The sequence below is a fragment of the Solanum verrucosum genome, unplaced genomic scaffold, assembly GCF_900185275.1.
Source record: "Solanum verrucosum unplaced genomic scaffold, falcon-dt-bn FXZP01000051.1, whole genome shotgun sequence".
Taxonomy (NCBI): domain Eukaryota; kingdom Viridiplantae; phylum Streptophyta; class Magnoliopsida; order Solanales; family Solanaceae; genus Solanum; species Solanum verrucosum.
The window spans coordinates 3,145,622-3,165,074 of NW_026020110.1; the positions used below are offsets into that span (position 1 = coordinate 3,145,622).

At 33.0% G+C, this 19,453-nt stretch overlaps 1 protein-coding gene across 1 annotated transcript; it reads left to right on the forward strand.

Annotated features, from left to right (window-relative positions):
- Positions 1 to 305: 305 nt before the first annotated feature.
- Positions 306 to 665, forward strand: LOC125825394 (mini zinc finger protein 1-like). The gene has a single exon (XM_049504739.1). The coding sequence runs from the start codon at positions 306 to 308 to the stop codon at positions 663 to 665; it is 360 nt and encodes a 119-aa protein (XP_049360696.1).
- The last annotated feature ends 18,788 nt before the right edge of the window (positions 666 to 19,453 follow it).

The window sequence follows — 19,453 nt, forward strand, 5'->3', positions numbered from 1 at the left end:
TATATACATCAAATTAATAGATGTATAATATGTCATGTATATATATATATATATATATATATCAACTTACTTAAATATTTCTTACCTGTATATATCTTTTCAAACATTTTGTACACATAGTATTAATGCAAATATACTAAAATAAATTCATTTCTACTATAGATAATATCATGATTATATTTATGTCAAACAAGCAATTAATGAAGCCTGTTACACACATTATTTAAGAGAGTTTAAACACAACACAAAAAAGAAAAACAAAATTTTCATTCTTAAGTCTTTAGCAAAAATAAAAAATCAAGCAAATGGCAAACAATTCAAGCTCAAATCCAAGTGGTGATATGATGATAAAATATGGTTTATACCTAAAAATCCATGCTGCTAATTTTGGTGACTATTCAGTTGATGGATGTCGTGAATTTGTGAAGAAGGGTGATGATGGAACTAAAGAAGAATATATTTGTGCTAATTGTGGATGTTTTAGGAGTTTTCATCGAATGAATAGTCAATCATTGTATCTTCCTCCAATACTTCGATCTCGCTTCTTTCACCCACATGTTAATCCACATGGTGGTGGAAATGCACCAGTTATTTTTCATCCTTTCAATAATCGATTTGTGCCAGTTCAGTACATCAGAAGGCCCGTTTTCTACTATTATCCTTGACCTGATAATATCTATAGTCCATGAGACTATTCTGTGTGACTCATGTTGGTGTTATTACTAAGGATGAATATTAGCTAAGAAGCAATCTTTATTTTATTAGCATAAAGTTATGTTAATTAATCTCTAGTATGTTTTTTTTACATTAGTAAAAAGAAGGAAGAATTAAAGCTGAATTTTAAAGATTTTTATTTTAATGAATTGTGTCAGTTTTATTTTCATCTGGTTATCTAGTTACTTGATGAGTAACACTGTGACTTGTTTGATTAATTGCTTTATGCAATATTAGAACGAAGAAAAAGTGGGTAAATTTGTATATTGACTATGAAATGAATATATCATAATGTTTTCTAGCTTTGTCTTCTATTCATTCAATTTTATTTTTTTCTAAAAAATACTTTATAATTTAAGTATTTAACAAAGTATAAATTTTTTGTTATATTCTTATGAGTTTGTTGTTTAATTTTTAAAATTTTTTATTTAGAAAAAAATGTATTTGTTTCGCATTGAAAACACGCTTTTGTTTCTTCATCTGAAAAAAAAAATTGATAATAAAATAGCATGTTCATTTTTTTGTCAACTTAATTAGATTTTTATTTATAAACAAACAAATTATTATCAAATTTTAAAAAATAATTTAATTCCAAGTAAATTAAATACTAAAAAACATAATAGGTGTGAATTTTTTATTTTTTCTACACAACATTCATTAATTTATTAAAGAAAAAATCACATACATAATGTTTTTCAGAACGTAAAATACAATACATAAATAAAGTTTTCTTTTTTTCACAAAATATTTTTTAAATTTATAAAACATAAGAATTTAAGTATTCTGATTTTTTTGTACTAAAGGATGAGTATTTTATTTAGATTTATACGTCACATCTTCCACCATGTTGAATCGAGATTGAATTTTTGCCACTATATTTTTAAAAGATATATGATGACCTAGTACATTTAAGTATTTTTGTCCTATGTCCTAATAGGTGAATGTTTTTCATAATATTAGTTTAACAAATAAGGACAAAGGAGTATGTATTTTTAATTATTTTATTTTCACTCTTAGTTTAGTAAAGAATTAGATTTTCTTGTAGCAGTACCTGATAAAATGACTAAATAAATAAAAAAATATTTTTTCTTTAATAATTTAAACTTTTAAATAAGATATTGACTCAGTTGAATATGGTATCAAAGCAAGTAAAAATTCATCTATAAAAAAAAATGCCTAAATAAAAAAATAACAAACTTGTAATTCTAATATATATTTGCATCAAATCACTAAATGCAATAACCATACCATGCATGATCAGTTAGTGTAGACTCAATCTCTAATTTGTTACTTTTAAATTATGTTATTAAAAATCGATATGAATACTATATTGAAGTAAATGTTTTCTTAGGATCGGTTTGGGCATGCAATGTGAAATCATGATTTGATATCGAAATATTCTAAGTGCCGCGTCGTTAAATAACATTTCTCCATATATTTTTCTATAAATAAATATTTTGTGATTAAAAACTTTCAAATATACATAATTTTATAAAGATTCACTGGTCATTAGTAGTGGTAGTTAGTTATTCTTCAATTTAATTCTTTCACATGGTAGAATAATCTTTTCACGCAGAGCATGAATCCCTTTTTACAAAATTTAAAATGATGGTTTATGAATATAAACTTGTAGGTCAAGTTTTGCATTAAGAAAATGAAATTAGGGTTTGAAATTTAAAATCATACTTTTTTTTGGAGAAGTTAGTCTCAAATCGCTTGTCCAAATATTAATTTGAAATCAAGATATCATAGCGTATGTCCAAATACAAGCTTAGAATAAAAGAGTTGTATGAGAAAGATAATTTCACCTCTATTTTGACTACTCAATTAGAAGATATATGAGAAGAAATAGGGGATTATGTCTTCTAGGAAGTAAAATTTTGGACATGCAATTGCATATCGCAATATGAAATTGTCACGATCCGAGTCTACAACCTGGATGTGGCCGGCACTCAAGAACTATTGTTGGTTCCCAAGCGAACTCTCATTCTAGATGACTACAAGCGAAAGACTAACTTAAGCATGCAAAAGCCTAAAACTGAATAAAATTCAACTAAACTCAACTTTTCTTAAACTTTAACTCAAATGAACTTAGAATAAAAATAATATATTCAACCCGCCATAAAATAGGCAACTTAAGTCTTTAAAACATTTAGTAAGATAAATGAATAAACATTTTGAAACTCTACTGTCTATCTATGAAGATTCTAATTGACAAAGATGGAAGTCGGGACAAGACCCACGACATCCTAACAATTGATATAACTGAAAGGTAAATGAAATCCTCCGGAAGCAAGGAGGCTCACCATAGCTAACTCGAACTCTCGGATGTATCAACAAAGCTCCTTTTGATGATCCTGAATACATGTGTCTACATCATGAGAAGATGCAGGCCAAATGGCTCAGTACGTGGAATGTACGAGCATGTAAGAGAAATTCTAAAGCATAAACATAAGCTTGAAACTTGATAAAAAGGAAACATACTTACCTCTTGTCAAACTTACTTAACTCAAGGAATACTCAAGGATACTCAAAACTACTCAACTTACTTAACTCGAAAGTACTCAAGGATAAGATACTCAACTCAGAGATAAGATACTTAAGTCAAAGATATGATATTCGACTCTGGGAACTCAACTATGGATACTCAACTCAATATGACTGAACACATTTCAATATAAAGCAATTTAAAACAAGTGCAATATAAGGAAACAAACTGTTTAAAAACATGCTGTCAACTCTGTGTGTATGCAAGAATACAACATAGCTCTGAAATGTATGTAAAAATACAAATAACTGTCTATATAAGAATACAATAACTTTTGTGGGAGTTTCTCTAACCAACAACCATCACATAAGAGGTATAATGATTATACAGCGATCTACCTCATGCTGCCAGCACATCATATACCCGGCCAAAGGTATAGGACCTGAACTGCATAATGGATCCACTAGTCTATTTTGAAAATGATTCATCTAAAAAATATGAACCTTTTCTACCCATGGTGGCTACATGGTTTTATGGTGACGTAAGTTATCTGAACTCATGCTCATCCCCAATTCGGTGCTCAATACTACTTCCAAAATATACTAGCTCTTATGTTTTAAAAACATACTTCTTCTCTGATTTGAGATTAGTGCTCAAAAACTTAGCTCAAAGGCTATCTTGGAAATAAAAGTTTCCCTTCTTGCTTCATTTAGAAAGCGATTACTCTTTTCTGAAAACTAGCTCGAAGGCACCTTGGAAATCTCAGTTTCCGTTCTTATTTAAATGTGAAAACATTTTAAATCTCTTTGGGAATACTTAGTCCCCATATACTTTTGAAGAAATGAACTTCAAACTTTACGCTTTACTCTTTACTCAACTCAAAACTTAAGTCTTAAAACAAAGTTAAAACATTTGTAAAAAACTTCTTAAAATATGGTTCATGCCGAATTATGGACATGAACGACTCAAGGCAAGGTTTTTCAATAATCATAGATAGACCTCAAATACTTGGAACTCAAGAACTTCAATGATACTACTCATTTCAAGAATGCTCAACTTAGAATTCATGTGGATTTATGAGCATGGACTACTCAACTCAAGGACTCAAAGATACTTCTCATTTCAAGACTGTTCGACTTATAATGTTCATTAGAAATTATGAGCATGAAATATTCAACTCAAGGACTCAAAGATATTTCTCAAAAGGTATTAGGAACTCAACTATTAAAGGCTTAGAACTTGGAGATATTACTCCTTTCATAGATACTCAACCTCTGGAGTTCATGTTGAATCTAATAACATAAACGACTTGACTAACATATCTACATAACATCAAGGAACTCATGATACAACTCTTCTCATTCTCATACTTACTTCCTAAAAACTTAGTTCAAATCAATAGTTGATCTCAAAGGATTCACAATTGAACTCAAAGACTTTTTTGAACTCTACTCTTAACTCTCTCTTGAATGTGAATTATGAATTGAAGAGTTATGATTCATGATATGAAAGATCTCATAACGACCAAGTAGATTCATGAGTACATTCTCCTCATCCTCACACTCCCTTGCTCGAGTCTTGAAATAAGTTACTAGAAGTTTTAGAAGACTCAACAAAAGGACTCAAAGGGACTTTCTTAGAATGTTCGAAAGAATTATCAAAACTTAACTCTCAACTCTACCTTGAATTGGAATTATGAATTCAAGGTTATGATCATGTTAGGAATGATTTTAGGTGTTTAGAAGTAGGTTAGATTAGTTAGAATCGAAAAGAAATAAAGGTGCACTTTAAACGAACTCAAACGGTGCAACCGATGATAAACTGGATGGGGCAGGCGACCCTAGTGCTATGGGTGGCGCGAGGCGCCAGGCCCCAACCCATAAAATCCGATGAATTTTCCTTGCTCTTTTTCTCACCGTAACTCGCCTAGAATCGAACAGTTTCTTCTCCAATCACTTGGGTTCGATTTCTTAACAGAAGTATACTCTAATATATTCAAAACAACACTCAAATTACTATATTTCATCTCAAGAAATCATCAAAACCCCAACACAACAAGATTTAGAATGAACTTCAAGAAAACCTATTAAGAACTCATTAAGAACTCAAATCTTTCAACTTTAAGAATAAAATTTCGCTGAAAATAACATGATTGGTGTGTTGGTGAACTAACCCAACACTATGGAAGCGTACATACCTCTTAGGGATTAAAACCATGGTAAAAATCTGCAACAAAACGCAAGACTCTTGACAAACGCTTTGATCATCTCCTCTTTTCTCCTTTTTTCTCTTCTTTTCTCTTCTTGAACTCTCAACTAAAACCCTAGGCTAATTTTAGGATTATAAAACTGAAAATAGGGTTAGACCCCTAAAATATTACTAAAAATGAATTAAATCTGATTAGGTAAGGAAAAGACCAAAATACCCCTCACTATTTTCGGCTTACTTTCCTTAACTGGATAGCCTAACTTCAAAAGGCCATATCTAACTCATCCGAACTCGAAACTTAGCTAACTCGGCGGCATTGGAAAGATAATTCAAAGGTATTTCCTATAGTATCCTGTAGCACATCTAACTCATCATGTGCTAGGAGTTATGATCATTTCGAGTTGACCCAAAACTCAGAACTTAAGCATAACTTGCAAAATTTCAGATTTTGCTATTTCCAATCTAGTTCTTTTTCGAACTCAAGGTGCTACATCTAGTGAACTTAACACTTAAGAAATTTTAATTCCTCGGTAATATCCTACTCACAACGAAGGATGGTTCAACTCTTAGCTCAAAACATTTCTGGGGTGTTACAATATCTCCCCCTTGGGATCATTTGTCCTCGAATGACGACTGGACTGGGTATAGAACGGGTTACTCTTACTAAGGTTTGAGGCTAATGGTACGCTCTCACTATATTCAAGCTTAACCCAAATCCTTAGGTTTAGGTTCTATACCTCTATATAGGGAATCTCATCCTAAGACCATTACTCCTTACCACCACATTCAAGCTCAGTACTCTAGTAACTCCATGGATTCCTACTAACAATCTCCTTCAGAGCCAACTAAGGGCTCTCATTTAAATATTTCTCATAGTAGAACCTCATTCTAATCTTCCTCATTATTTACAACCTTAGATGGAACTATCACACCATCATCATCAGGATATGATCATTAACCTTCTCTTTCTATCATCACTCCATTACTAAAATGACCTCTGAAAAGATATCTCACAAACTCTTTGGAACTCATTACTATCTTACTCTCAAACACTTGACTTGATTTCTCATCTTAACATCTCCCCCTTAGTCTAAACCTGACACTTGAAAGATATGGACCTATTTCATCATCTCTAACTGGTGTGCATCCTCTTTTACTCTAACACTCGGGAGAAGTTTATCTCATGACTACGGAACTCTCCATAAGCAGGTACTAAGACCTCTTTCTACGGTGTTTCTTGATTTTTATTGTGACCAATGACACTATCCTACGGTATAAGTGTCTACGATCGTCGATAATATAGTAACCCAACCTAGGGTTAGGGTCGTGTCCCAAGAGAGCGGTTTTGAGAATTGATAAAAAAATAGAATTTACATTCTAACTAGTCGTAGCTAAAGACATTTGCGATAAAAGACATTGTAAATTAAAGGGGGCGAAACAAAAGTGTCAAATATCAAAAGGGGTTTTGTAACAAGTACTAAAACAACAAAATAAACAAGAAAATCAAATATGGGGAAAGGTTCTTGGGATGTGACCGCAATATAAGTTGAGATAAATTGTTGGGTACATGCTTTCGATAGGAAATTTGCAAAATAATAGTGACTAGGCTAAGCTTTAAATGGAAATAAGTTCCCTCTCGGGCAACTTACCCCGTTTCAAATGCATTCCTCTCGGACACCCATTTGCCGCATGAAGACCAGCCTACACCTTACCCCACTCACTGTCTCGAGATGGGTGTTAGGATATGGGACTAGGGCTCACCCTCTCGGGCTGAACCTCATGTCGACCCACTCCTTAGGCCATCAGTCTAGTGGTTTTGGTTTCGCGACTTCCCTCTTGGGCAAGCCGAAAACACATGGGTGGCTTTGTATTTGCTACTACAAACCCTTTAGATTAAACCACAACCACTAGGTGAAATCACCATTAAAATACATCTAACCTATCAACAAGCAAGACCGAACAAGAATATCAACCCATATTTGCTAAATCACACCCCAAGAATGGGGTTTTTAGCCACTCCTCAAGAAATAAGAAATTATACCTAACATGATAATGAAATCAATTGGGTATAGGAAATTAAACCTTAAATTAAGCAAAGGGAAATAAATAGAGAAGACCCACTTCCAACTTGGAGAAGACGAACTCTTTTCTTCAAGTCTCCACAAAACCCTCTCCAAACTTGAGAGAAAAATATCAGCTAAAGTATGTTCTAAAGTCAAAATAATAATAATAATTGTTCCACACTAAGACTACTATAGTTTTCACAGATTGTGCTGCGGAGGATTGTTCGGCGACATTAATCGAGATCGCCGATGAACTCGGCGATCCGCCATTTGGTCAGCTCATCGCCTTCAGTGTCTTACCTTTAGCATCCTCGTATTCTGGATCATTGGGCGGTACAGTACTGTTCACGGAAATGATCGACGACTCGCCGACTGCTCCTTTCCTCAACTTTTGATCCACTTTCTTTAAGGCTTCGCGTACTGGAACGAAGGGCGGTTCATGTCATTTTGGAGACTCACCATGTTGAACTCGGTGACTCACCACGTTAAACTCGGCAACTCACCACGTTGAACTCGGCGATCTGCAGGATTCCATTTGTTGTTCTTTTCAGCCCTATTTGCTCCGTTTTGCGCCTAAGTGTCCATGCTTCCACTAAAACTTCAAATACCTAAAACTTCAGCATTTTAATCAGGTATTGAGATAAAACAAGCATTCACGGACACTATTTCTATTAAAATAAATTCCTAAATGAGTCCAATTTGTGGACTCATTATTTCTCTTACCCTCTTCTGATTACATACCCTCTCGGTACACCTCTTAATGCTCTAGTAACTCTTGTGACTTAGCCACACTTCGCTGTCGTTATCTAAAGGTTAGGGTCTCTCACCTGTACCACTCATATTCATTGTAGCAACATCTTAATTCCTTACCTACTCTATGTCAAGTCTACTAGATCAAATCTCAAGAATAACATCATCACCCTCATGTTGTCATTCTTTGGATCATGATACTCATCTCAAATTCAAGCTTAATGTTCATTACTAAACCCGAATATCAATACAATTACTCGTCTACCACACCATACCTCATTACTTTATCGTTCTATAACCTTCTAAACATCATGACCCTCTCAAACAAATCATAAGCCTAGCTTAGATCTATCACTTCATAAATACTCTGCTCTCTTATTCAACACATGAAGTTAGTCTCCTCTAATACGATGGCACATCGACATCAACTCTATTCTGGTTAACAAACATATACTCTATCTCATTTTGACTAGCAACTTTTACTCTACCCATAAGGGAAATCTCCTCATCAATAACTTACTGGGTGCATGACTATAGAAATATAGTTATTCAAAACATTATCTCCCTTTCTTAAATTTCTAAACCTCTACATACTTTCCTCTAACTATGGGCGTTTTCACTACTACTGCTCATGATCTCATAACTCATGCTACCTTTTCAGGTGAAAATCTTACCCAAGCTTTAATCATACTTCTTAAAAAGGATCTCAGCTGAAACAAGGCTTAAGGAAAAGAGTACAATTCGCTTTTAGCTCAAACGCATGATTCATATGAATATGATTGCATTCCTCTGAAACAGAACACTTAAATTACTCTTGGGCTTCTCTCAAGCCCCTCTGGAGTCTCATGACCTTCTCAAGACTCTTGCTAAGAATAACCCATCGGTAAAGGACTGACTTTTATTTTCAGCTACCTTTAGTATGATGGGTAGTCGAATGAATTAGAAGAAATGCACGAGCATGAATAAATCTCTAGGACTTAGCTCTATTGCACGATTAAGAGTATAAAGAAGGGAAACTTTTCTAAAATGTCTGTAGTACCTCGTTTATAGAAGTGGGGCCCTCACAACCATAAACAAGACCACACCGACACGTCTTCATAGACACCCTAGGAGACTTGAACTCTGTGCTCTGATACCAAGTTTGTTACGACCCGAGTCTACACCCTGGACGTAGCCGGCACTCAAGAACCATTGTTGGTCCCCAAGTGAACCCTCAATCTGGCTAACTACAAGCGGAAGACTAACTTAAGCATGCAAAAGCTTAAAACTGAATAAAATTCAATTAAACTTAACTTTTCTTAAACTTTAACTCAAATGAACAACTTAGAATAAAAATAATATATTCAACTCGCCATAAAATAGGCAACTTAAGTCTTTAAAACATTTAGAAAGATAAATGAATAAACATTCTTAAAGTCTACTGTCTATCTATGAAACCTCTAACTGACAAAGATGGAAGTCGGGACAAGACCCCACGACATCCTAACAACTGATATAATTGAAAGGTAAATGAAATCCTCTTGAAGCAAGAAGGCTCACCATAGCTAACTCGAACTCTCGGATATATCAACGAAGCTCCCGTTGATGATCCTGAATACCTGTGTCTACATCATGAGAAGATGCAGGACCAATGGCTTAGTACGTGGAATGTACGAGCATGTAAGAAAAATTCTAAAGCATAAACATAAGCTTGAAAGTTGATAAAAAGGAAACATACTTCCCTCTTCTCAAACTTAATCAACTCAAGGAATACTCAAGAATACTCAAAACTACTCAACTTACTTAACTCAGAAGTACTCAAGGATAAGATACTCAACTCAGAGATAAGATACTCAACTCAAAGATATGATATTTGACTCTGGGAACTCAACTCTGGATACTCAACCCAATATGACTGAACACATTTCAATATAAAGCAATTTAAAACAAGTGCAATATAAGGAAACAAACTCTTTAAAAATTTGTTGTCAACTCTGTGTGTAAGCAAGGATACAACATAACTCTTAAATGTATGTAAAACTACAAATAATTGTCTATATAAGAATACAATAACTTCTGTTGAAGTTTCTCTAACCGACAACCATCACATAAGAGATATAGTGATGATACATCGATCTACCTCACGCTGCCAGCGCATCCTATACCCGGCCAAAGGTATAAGACCTGAATGCCTAATGGATCCACTTGTCTATTTCGAAAAGGATTCATCTAAAAAGTGTGACCCTTTTCTACCCATGATGGCTACATGGTTTTATGGTGACGTAAGGTATCTGAACTCATGCTCGTCCCCAATTCGGTGCTCAATACTACTCCCAAAATATACTAGCTCTTATGTTTTAAAAACATACTTCTTCTCTGATTTGAGATTAGTGCTCAAAAACTTAGCTCAAAGGCTATCTTGGAAATCAAAGTTTCCCCTCTTGCCTTATTTAGAAAGTGATTACTCTTTTCTGAAAACTAGCCCGAATGCCCCTTGGAAATCTCAGTTTTCGTTCTTATTTAAATGTGAAAATATTTTAAATCTCTTTGGGAACACTTAGTCCCCATATACTTTTGAAGAAATGAATTTCAAACTTTACCCGTTACTCTTTACTCAACTCAAACCTTAAGTCTTAAAACAAAGTAAAAACGTTTGTAAGAGACTTCTTAAAATATGGTTCATGCCGAATTATCGACATGAACGACTCAACGCAAGGTTTTTCAATAACCATAGATAGACCTCAAATACTTTGAACTCAAGACCTTCAATGATACTACTCATTTCAAGAAAGCTCAACTTAGAGTTCATGTGGATTTATGAGCATAAACTACTCAACTCAAGGTCTCAAAGATACTTCTCATCTCAAGACTGTTCGACTTATAATGTTCATGCGAAATTATGAGCATGAAATATTCAACTCAAGGAATCAAAGATATTTGTCAAAAGGGATTAGGAACTCAACACTTAAAGGCTTAGAACTTGGAGATATTACTCCTTTCATAGATACTCAACCTCTGGAGTTCATGCGGAATATAATAGCATAAACGACTTGACTCACATATCTACATAACATTATGGAACTCATGATACAACTCTTCTCATTCTCTTACTTACTTCCTCAAAACTTAGTTCAAATCAATAGTTGATCTCAAAGGATTCACCATTGAACTCAAAGACTTTCTTGAACTCTACTCTTAACTCTCTCCTAAATGAGAATTATGAATTCAAGAGTTATGATTCATGATATGAAAGATCTCATGACGACAAAGTAGACTCATCAATACATTCTCCTCATCCCCACACTCACTTGCTTGAGTCTTGAAACAAGTTACTAGAAGTTGTAGAAGACTCAACAAAAGGACTCAAAGGGACTTTCTTAGAATGTTTGAATGAATTCTCAAAACTTAACTCTCAACTGTACCTTGAATTTGATTTATGAATTCAAGGTTATCATCATGTTAGGAATGATTTTAGGTGTTTATAAGTATCTTAGATTATTTAGAATCGAAAAGGAGTGAAGATGCACTTTAAACGAACTCAAACGGGGAAATTGACGACCAACTGGATGGGGCAGGCGACCCTGGCGCTATGGGTGCCGCGGGGCGCCAGCCCATTAAACTTCAAAGGAGGGTTTGAGGCGCTCTGGCTGGCGCATCGCGCCATGCCCCAACCCAGAAAATCCAACGAATTTTCCTTGCTCGTTTTCTCACCCTAACTCGCCTAGAATCGAACGATTTCTTCCCCAATCACTTGGATTCGATTACTTAACATAAGTACACTCTAATATACTCAAATTACTAAATTTCATCTCAAGAAAACATCAAAACCCCAACACAAAAAGATTTAGAATGAACTTCAAGAACACCTATCAAGAACTCATCAAGAACTCAAATCTTTCAACTTCAAGAATGAAATTTCGCTGAAAATAACATGATTGACATGTGGGTGAACTAACCCAACACTATGGAAGCTTACATACCTCTTAGGGATTAAACCCATGGCGAAAATCCACAACAAAATGCAAGACTCTCGACAAACGCTTTGATCATCTCCTCTTTTCTTCTCTTTTCTCTTCGTTTCTCTTCTTGAACTCTCAACTAAAATCCTAGGCTAATTTTAGGATTATCAAACTGAACCTAGTAGGGTTAGACCCCTAAAATATTACTAAAAATGAATCAAATCTAATTGGGTAAGGAAAAGACCAAAATACCCCTCACTATTTTCGGCTAACTTTCCTTAACTGGACAACCTAACTTCAAAAGGTCATATCTAACTCATCCGAACTCGAAACTTAGTTAACTCAGTGGCGTTGGAAAGATAATTCAAAGGTCTTTCCTACGGTATCTTGTAGCACATCTAAATCATCCTGCGCCAGGAAAGATGATCATTTCAAGTTGACCCAAAACTCATAACTTAAGCATAACTTGCAAAATTTCAGATTTTGCTATTTCCAATTTAGTTCTTTTTCGAACTCAAGGTGCTACATCTAGTGAACTTAACACTTAAGAAATTTTAATTTCTCGGTAAAATCCTACTCCCGACGAAGGATGGTTCAAGTCTTAGCTCAAAATTATTTTGGGGTGTTACAGAAATCATGATATTAAATCACCGTTTGGACATGTAATTTGAAGTTGATTTCATATAATGAGATGAAATCTCAAACTTTAAAAAAATCATGATTTGGAAATTTTCAAATTCAAAAATTGACCCAGAAGTTTAAGTTTTGTAAAAACTACCATATTTATATTTACTAACCATTTATTTTATATGTATATAAAATATATAATTCATATAATTACTTTTAAAACCATTTATATCTCATATAACAATTATTGTTACCAACATAAAATTTATTATTACTTTAAATCAATTCATACTCTACCATTTATATTACCAAATTCATTAGTTTTTATCAAATTTATTTACAAACCAAATTGAACAACAAATGACTCAAAGTAACAATGTTAGTTCAAATTCTTTGTCATATATTTAAAAAAAGAAAGTTCAATGTGAGAAGATTATCCGTAGTATGTGGGATAATTATAATAAATACTAGACACTACAACTTATATTTAGTTTTTTTTTAATTGAAATAAAGTTTGGACAATAAATGTTTTAATATTTTAGAATAGCTTTGTGATAGTATATTATACGATTTAATAAACTTTTGCTAATTTGTTAAGATTGTATAAAGAAGTGAGACTTTACAAGTTATAGGGTTTTATGATTATGAGAAAAAAAACAACATTAAATGTCCAAAGAAAACTTCAACTTCATCTCATAATTTCAAATCATGATTTCATATCACATAACCAAACGGACCCTAAATATATACATCAAATTAATAGATGTATAACATGTCGTATATATATATATATATATATATATATATATATATATTAACTTACTTAAATCATTCTTATCTGTATATATCTTTTCAAATGTTTTGTACATATAGTATTAATGAAAAATTACTAAAATAAATTCATTTCTACTATAGATAATATCATGATTAGATTTATGTCAAACAAGCAATTAATGAAGCTTGTTACACATTATTTAAGAGAGTTTAAATGGAAAAAAAAAAAAGCAAAACAAAATTGTCATTCTTAAGTCTTTAGCAAAAATAAAAATCAAGCAAATGGCAAACAATTCAAGCTCAAATCCAAGTGGTGATATGATTATAAAATATGGTATATGCCTAAAAAATCATGCTACTAATTTTGGTGACTATTCAGTTGATGGATGTCGTGAATTTGTGAAGAAGGGTGATGATGGAACTAAAGAAGAATATATTTGTACTAATTGTGAATGTTAGGAGTTTTCATCGAATGGATAGTCAGTCATTGTATCGCCCTCCAATACTATGATCTCGCTTCTTTCACCCACACGTTAATCCACATGGTTGTGGAAATGCGCCGGTTATTTTTCATCCTCTCATGAATCGATTTGTGCCAGTTCAGTACTTCAGAAGGTCCGTTTTCTACTATTATCCTTGACCTGATAAAATCTTCAGTCCATGAGAATGTTCTTTGTGACCCTTGTTGGTGTTATTACTAAGGATGGATATTAGCTAAGAAGCAATCTTTATTTTATTAGCATAAAGTTATGTTAATTAATCTCTAGTATATTTTTTTATATTAGTAAGGAGAAGGAAGAATTAAAGCTAAATTTTTAAAGATTTTTATGTTAATGAATTATGTCAGTTTTATTTTCATCTGGTTATCTAGTTACTTGATGAGTAAAACTGTGACTTGTTTGATTAATTTCTTTATGCAATATTAGAACGAAGGAAAAGTGGGTAAATTTGTATATTGACTATGAAATGAATATATCATAATGTTTTCTAGCTTTGTCTTCTATTCATTAAATTTTATTTTTTTGCAAAAAATACCTTATAATATAAGTATTTAAAAAAGTATAATTTTTTTGTTATATTCTTATGAGTTTGTAGTTTTACTATTTAATTATTTTTATTTTGAAAAAAATGTATTTGTTTCACATTGAAAACATACTTTTGTTTCTACATCTGGAAAAAAAATTGATAATAAAATAGCATGTTCATTTTTCTGTCAACTTAATTAGGTTTTTATTTAAAAACAAACAAAATATTATCAACTTTTAAAAAGGAAATTAATTCCAAGTAACTTAAATACTAAAAAACTTAATAGGTGTGAATTTTCAATTTTTTTTGCACAACATTCATTAATTTATTAAAGAAACAATCACATACATAATGTTTTTTGAGAGCTTAAAATACAATACATAAATAAACTTTTCTTTTATTTACAACACATTTTTTAAATTTATAAAACATAAGAGTTTAAATATTCGGTTTTTTTCGTACTAAAGGATGAGTATTTTATTTAGATTGATACGTCACATCTTCCACCATGTTGAATCAAGATTGAATTGTTGCCACTATATTTTTAAAAGATATACGGTGACCTATTACATTTAAGTCTTTTTGTCCTATGTCCTAATAGGTGAATGTTTTTCATGATATTAGTTTCACAAATAAGGACAAAGGAGTAGTCAAATGTATCTTTAATTATTTTATTTTCAAGCTTAGTGTAGTAAAGAATTGGATTTTCTTGTAGCAGTACCTAATAGTACGATTAAATAAATAAATAAAATATGTTTTCTTTAATAATTTAAACTTTTAAATAAGATATTCACTCAGTTGAATATGGTATCAAAGCAAATAAAAAGTCATCTATAAAAAAACTGAATAAATAATGCCTAAATTAAAAAATAATAAACTTGTAATTCCAATATATATTTGCATCAAATCACTAAATGCAATAACCATGCCATGCATGATCAGTTAATGTAGACTCAACCTCTAGTTTGTTACTTTTAAATTAAGTTATTAAAAATCGATATGAACACCATATTGAAGTAAATGTTTTCTTAGGATCGATTTGGGCATGCGATGTGAAATCATGATTTGATATCGAAATACTCTAAGTGTCGCATCGTTAAATCACATTTCTCCAAATATTTTTCTATAAATAAATATTTTGTGATTACAAACTTTCAAATATACATAATTTTATAAAGATTCACTGGTCATTAGTAGTAGTAGTTATGTAACGCCCCAAGCCTACACACTGGGTGGGACTGGCATTCGAGAACCATTGTTTGCCCCAAGCGAACCCTTGGCCTGGCTTACTTACTCAGCGGAAGTCTCTAAGCATTATTACAATGATCAAATGCACTTACTCAATTGTTAAATAAAATAACGTAGAATCTTTAAAAGTCAACATTCAACTTGGCCAAAATGGCAACTCAAGTCTTAACATAAGATAATGATAATGAAAAACTATTGGACTAACATCTGACTGTCTATGAAGCCTCTAAAACAACTGAGATAGAAGTCGGGACAAGACTCCTAATCATCCTCATAAATGAAATGCTAAAAAGTAAATGATAACAAAGGAGCCCTCCGAAAAGCAAGGAGGCTCACTAACTGACTCTGAATGCTCAACAGGATCAATGAGGTGCTGGATGATGATCTTGGTTACCTGTGTCTGCATCATAATAAGATGCAGGCCAAATGACATCAGTACATTGAATGTATGAGTATGCGAGGGGAATTCTAAAACAAGACATAAGCTTGAAAGGAACTGAAGAACTTACCTGGCTCAACTCAACTCAACATAGCTGAACTCATTTCAATATAAAGCAGTTTAAAACAAGTGCAATATAAAGAAAAATTGTTTAAAACATGACGTCAACTTTGTGTGTATGCAAAGATACATATGACTCTGAAATGTATGTAAAAATACAATAAACTGTGTATATAAGAATACAATTACTTCTGTGGAGTTTCTCTAATCAATAACCATCACGTAAGATCTATTGTGATGATACAATATTTTGCCTCACGCTGCCAAGGTCGTCCTTTACCTTTCCGAGGGTATAGAACCTGAACTACTAAGTAGATCCACTAGTCTATGCTAAAAATCACTAAATGAATCATCTAAAAAGTATGACCATTTTCTACCCATGATGGCTACATGGTTTATAGGGGTTGTGAGTTGTTTGAACTCTCCCCCATATCGGTGCTCAATACTACTCCCAAAAAATTATAATACTAGCTCTTCTGTTTAAAAACATACTTCTTTATATGGTTTGAGATAATTGCTCAAAAACTTAGCTCAAAGGCTATCTTGGAAATCAAAGTTTCCTCTCTTGCTTAAGTGTGAAAGCACTTACTCTTTTCTGAAAACTAGCACAAAAGCTTTTTGGAAATCAAGGTTTCATTTTCTTGTTTAAATGTGAAAACATTTTAAACTCTTCGGGAATACATAGTACCCTTATACTTTGAAAAAATGAACTTGAACTTTACTCTTTAGTCAACTCAAAACTCAAGTCTTAAAACAAGGTTAAATCATTTGTAAAAGACTTTTGGAAGGCTCTATGAACTTCTCTTGACTTGGCTCTTAACTTCTCTTGACTTGATTCTTAACTGATCCTTGAATTGAATTATTGATTCAAGTATTGAGATTTGTGATAGGAAAGATCTCATGATGTTTAGGAGTGTTTTTAGATAGTTAAACACGAGAAAAGGTCAAGAAATCACTGTCTAGAAGCAAGTCCGCGACGCGGAGATACATTTAATTATCAGAAAAGGGTCAAATATACCCCTGTACTATTAGAAATAGTTTATATATACCCTTCGTTATACTTTTTGGTCATGTATACCCATCCCGTCATACTTTGGTACATATATACCACTAATTTTAACAGAATGACAAATGTCAGCTTAAAAATCAAATAACTCATCCCCAATTTTAATTACCCAATTCCTTTGAAACCCACCCATTTAAAACCCACTTTCCAGGTGACCCACCTTCAACCAAATCCAATTGCAAAAGTCATCTTCTTTATCTAAAACCTCCATTAAAATCAGCCACAAAAGCTCACTATGAAACTAAAGGAGGAAGTGAAACCTCCATTAAAATCAGCCACAAAAGCTTATTGTGAAACTAGAGGAGGAAGTGAGCAGCATTGCTTCCAATTTTATTTTTTAACTAGGATAAAGTAATTTTATTAATATTAGCAATACCAAGGGAGTACTCCATAAGTAAAAAACATATAAGTTCAACACACCAGAGGCTAAATCTCCACACCATCTCCTTCGACTGTAATTTCTCAGTATAAGCTTCAATATCAATTTTCCTTCAAAGGTATTTGCATCATTTGTGTTACGAAAAGTTTTCCATTTTATATTGTGGGATGCTCTTGCTGGTGTTGGTTGCCGAAAGTTGAGGATTTAGTCTAGATGGTATTAGCTTTTCACTTCTTCCTTGAGTTTCACAGTGACCTTTCACGGTGGTTGAGGCTTGATTTTAATGAAAATTTTAGATAAAAAAGATGACTTAAGGATACGGGTTTCTTTGAAGGTGGGTTAGTAGGAAATGGATGGGTTTCAAAGGAATTGGGTAATTAAAATTGGGGATGGGTTATTTGATTTTAAGCTGACATGTGTTATTCTATTAAAATTAGGGGTATATATGTACCAAAGTATAACGGGAAGGGTATATATGACCCTAAAGTATAACGAAGGGTATATATAAACTATTTCCAATAGTATAGGGGTATATTTGACCCTTTTCCGTTTAATTATTTGGTCGCGAAATAAATTTTGAGGCAGAACGGTCTGTGACCACTCCACGATGCGGAGCAATTTTGTCAATCCTGAGGAACAGGTCTGCCCAAATTCTGCCGACTTGTTCCTTCTTCTTTTTCTAACCCCAATTCGCCTAAATTTGATTCTTTTTCTCAAATCCTGTTTAAATTCAGATACCCAACATATGTACATAAGAATCTAATCAAACACAACTCTAAAATTGACCTTAAACTCTCAAGAACTCCTCAATCTCATTCCAAATTCAAGAACGAAAGTAAATTCAAGAACACACATTAAGAAATTCAAACATTCAACTTTTAGGACGAATTTATGCTGAATTAAACATGTTTGGCGCGTGGGTGAACGAACCCAATCCTGTGTGAACTCATATACCTCGTAGGGATCACCCCTTGACAAAATCCACAAGCGATTCTTGAAGAACTTGACGATTCTTGCTCCTTCTCCTTCTTTCTCTTCTTCTTTTCTCTTTTCTAAAACCCTAACTCAATATCGTAAAAGCGTAAACTAAATCCTATCAGTTTAGACCCCAATTAATTACCAAAAAATGAAAGTAAGTCATGTGGTATGGAAAATACCATAATGCCCTTCTAAAATCCGGATTAGACTTTTCTTATTTGAACAACCCAACTTCAAATGGGCATATCTCACTCATACGAACTCAACATCGTGCAAACTCAGCGGCGTTGGAAAGATTATTCCAAGATCTTTCCTATGATATCTGGAAAAACACCTAAATCATCCTGAGGTAGAATTTATGGTTGTTTGAAGTTGACCAAAAATCCAACTTGACATAACAAATTTCCAGATTATTTTTATATTCTTTCCAAAAATGATTATTTCCACTTTTTAACTTCTTTCTAGTTACGGGGTGTTACAATATCTCCCCCTTGGGAACATTCTTCCTCGAATGAGGTTACTCTTAGTAGGCTAAGGGTGTAACATCTAACATTCAGCTCAAACACCCAACAAGCAATGCATGCACAACATGCAATCTCATAATTAAAGAGTACTAAGAATAGAATTAGTACCTTGATCTGGAATTTCTCCGGTTTCATAGAGATGTGGATGTATATTCTTCATATCTTCCTCTG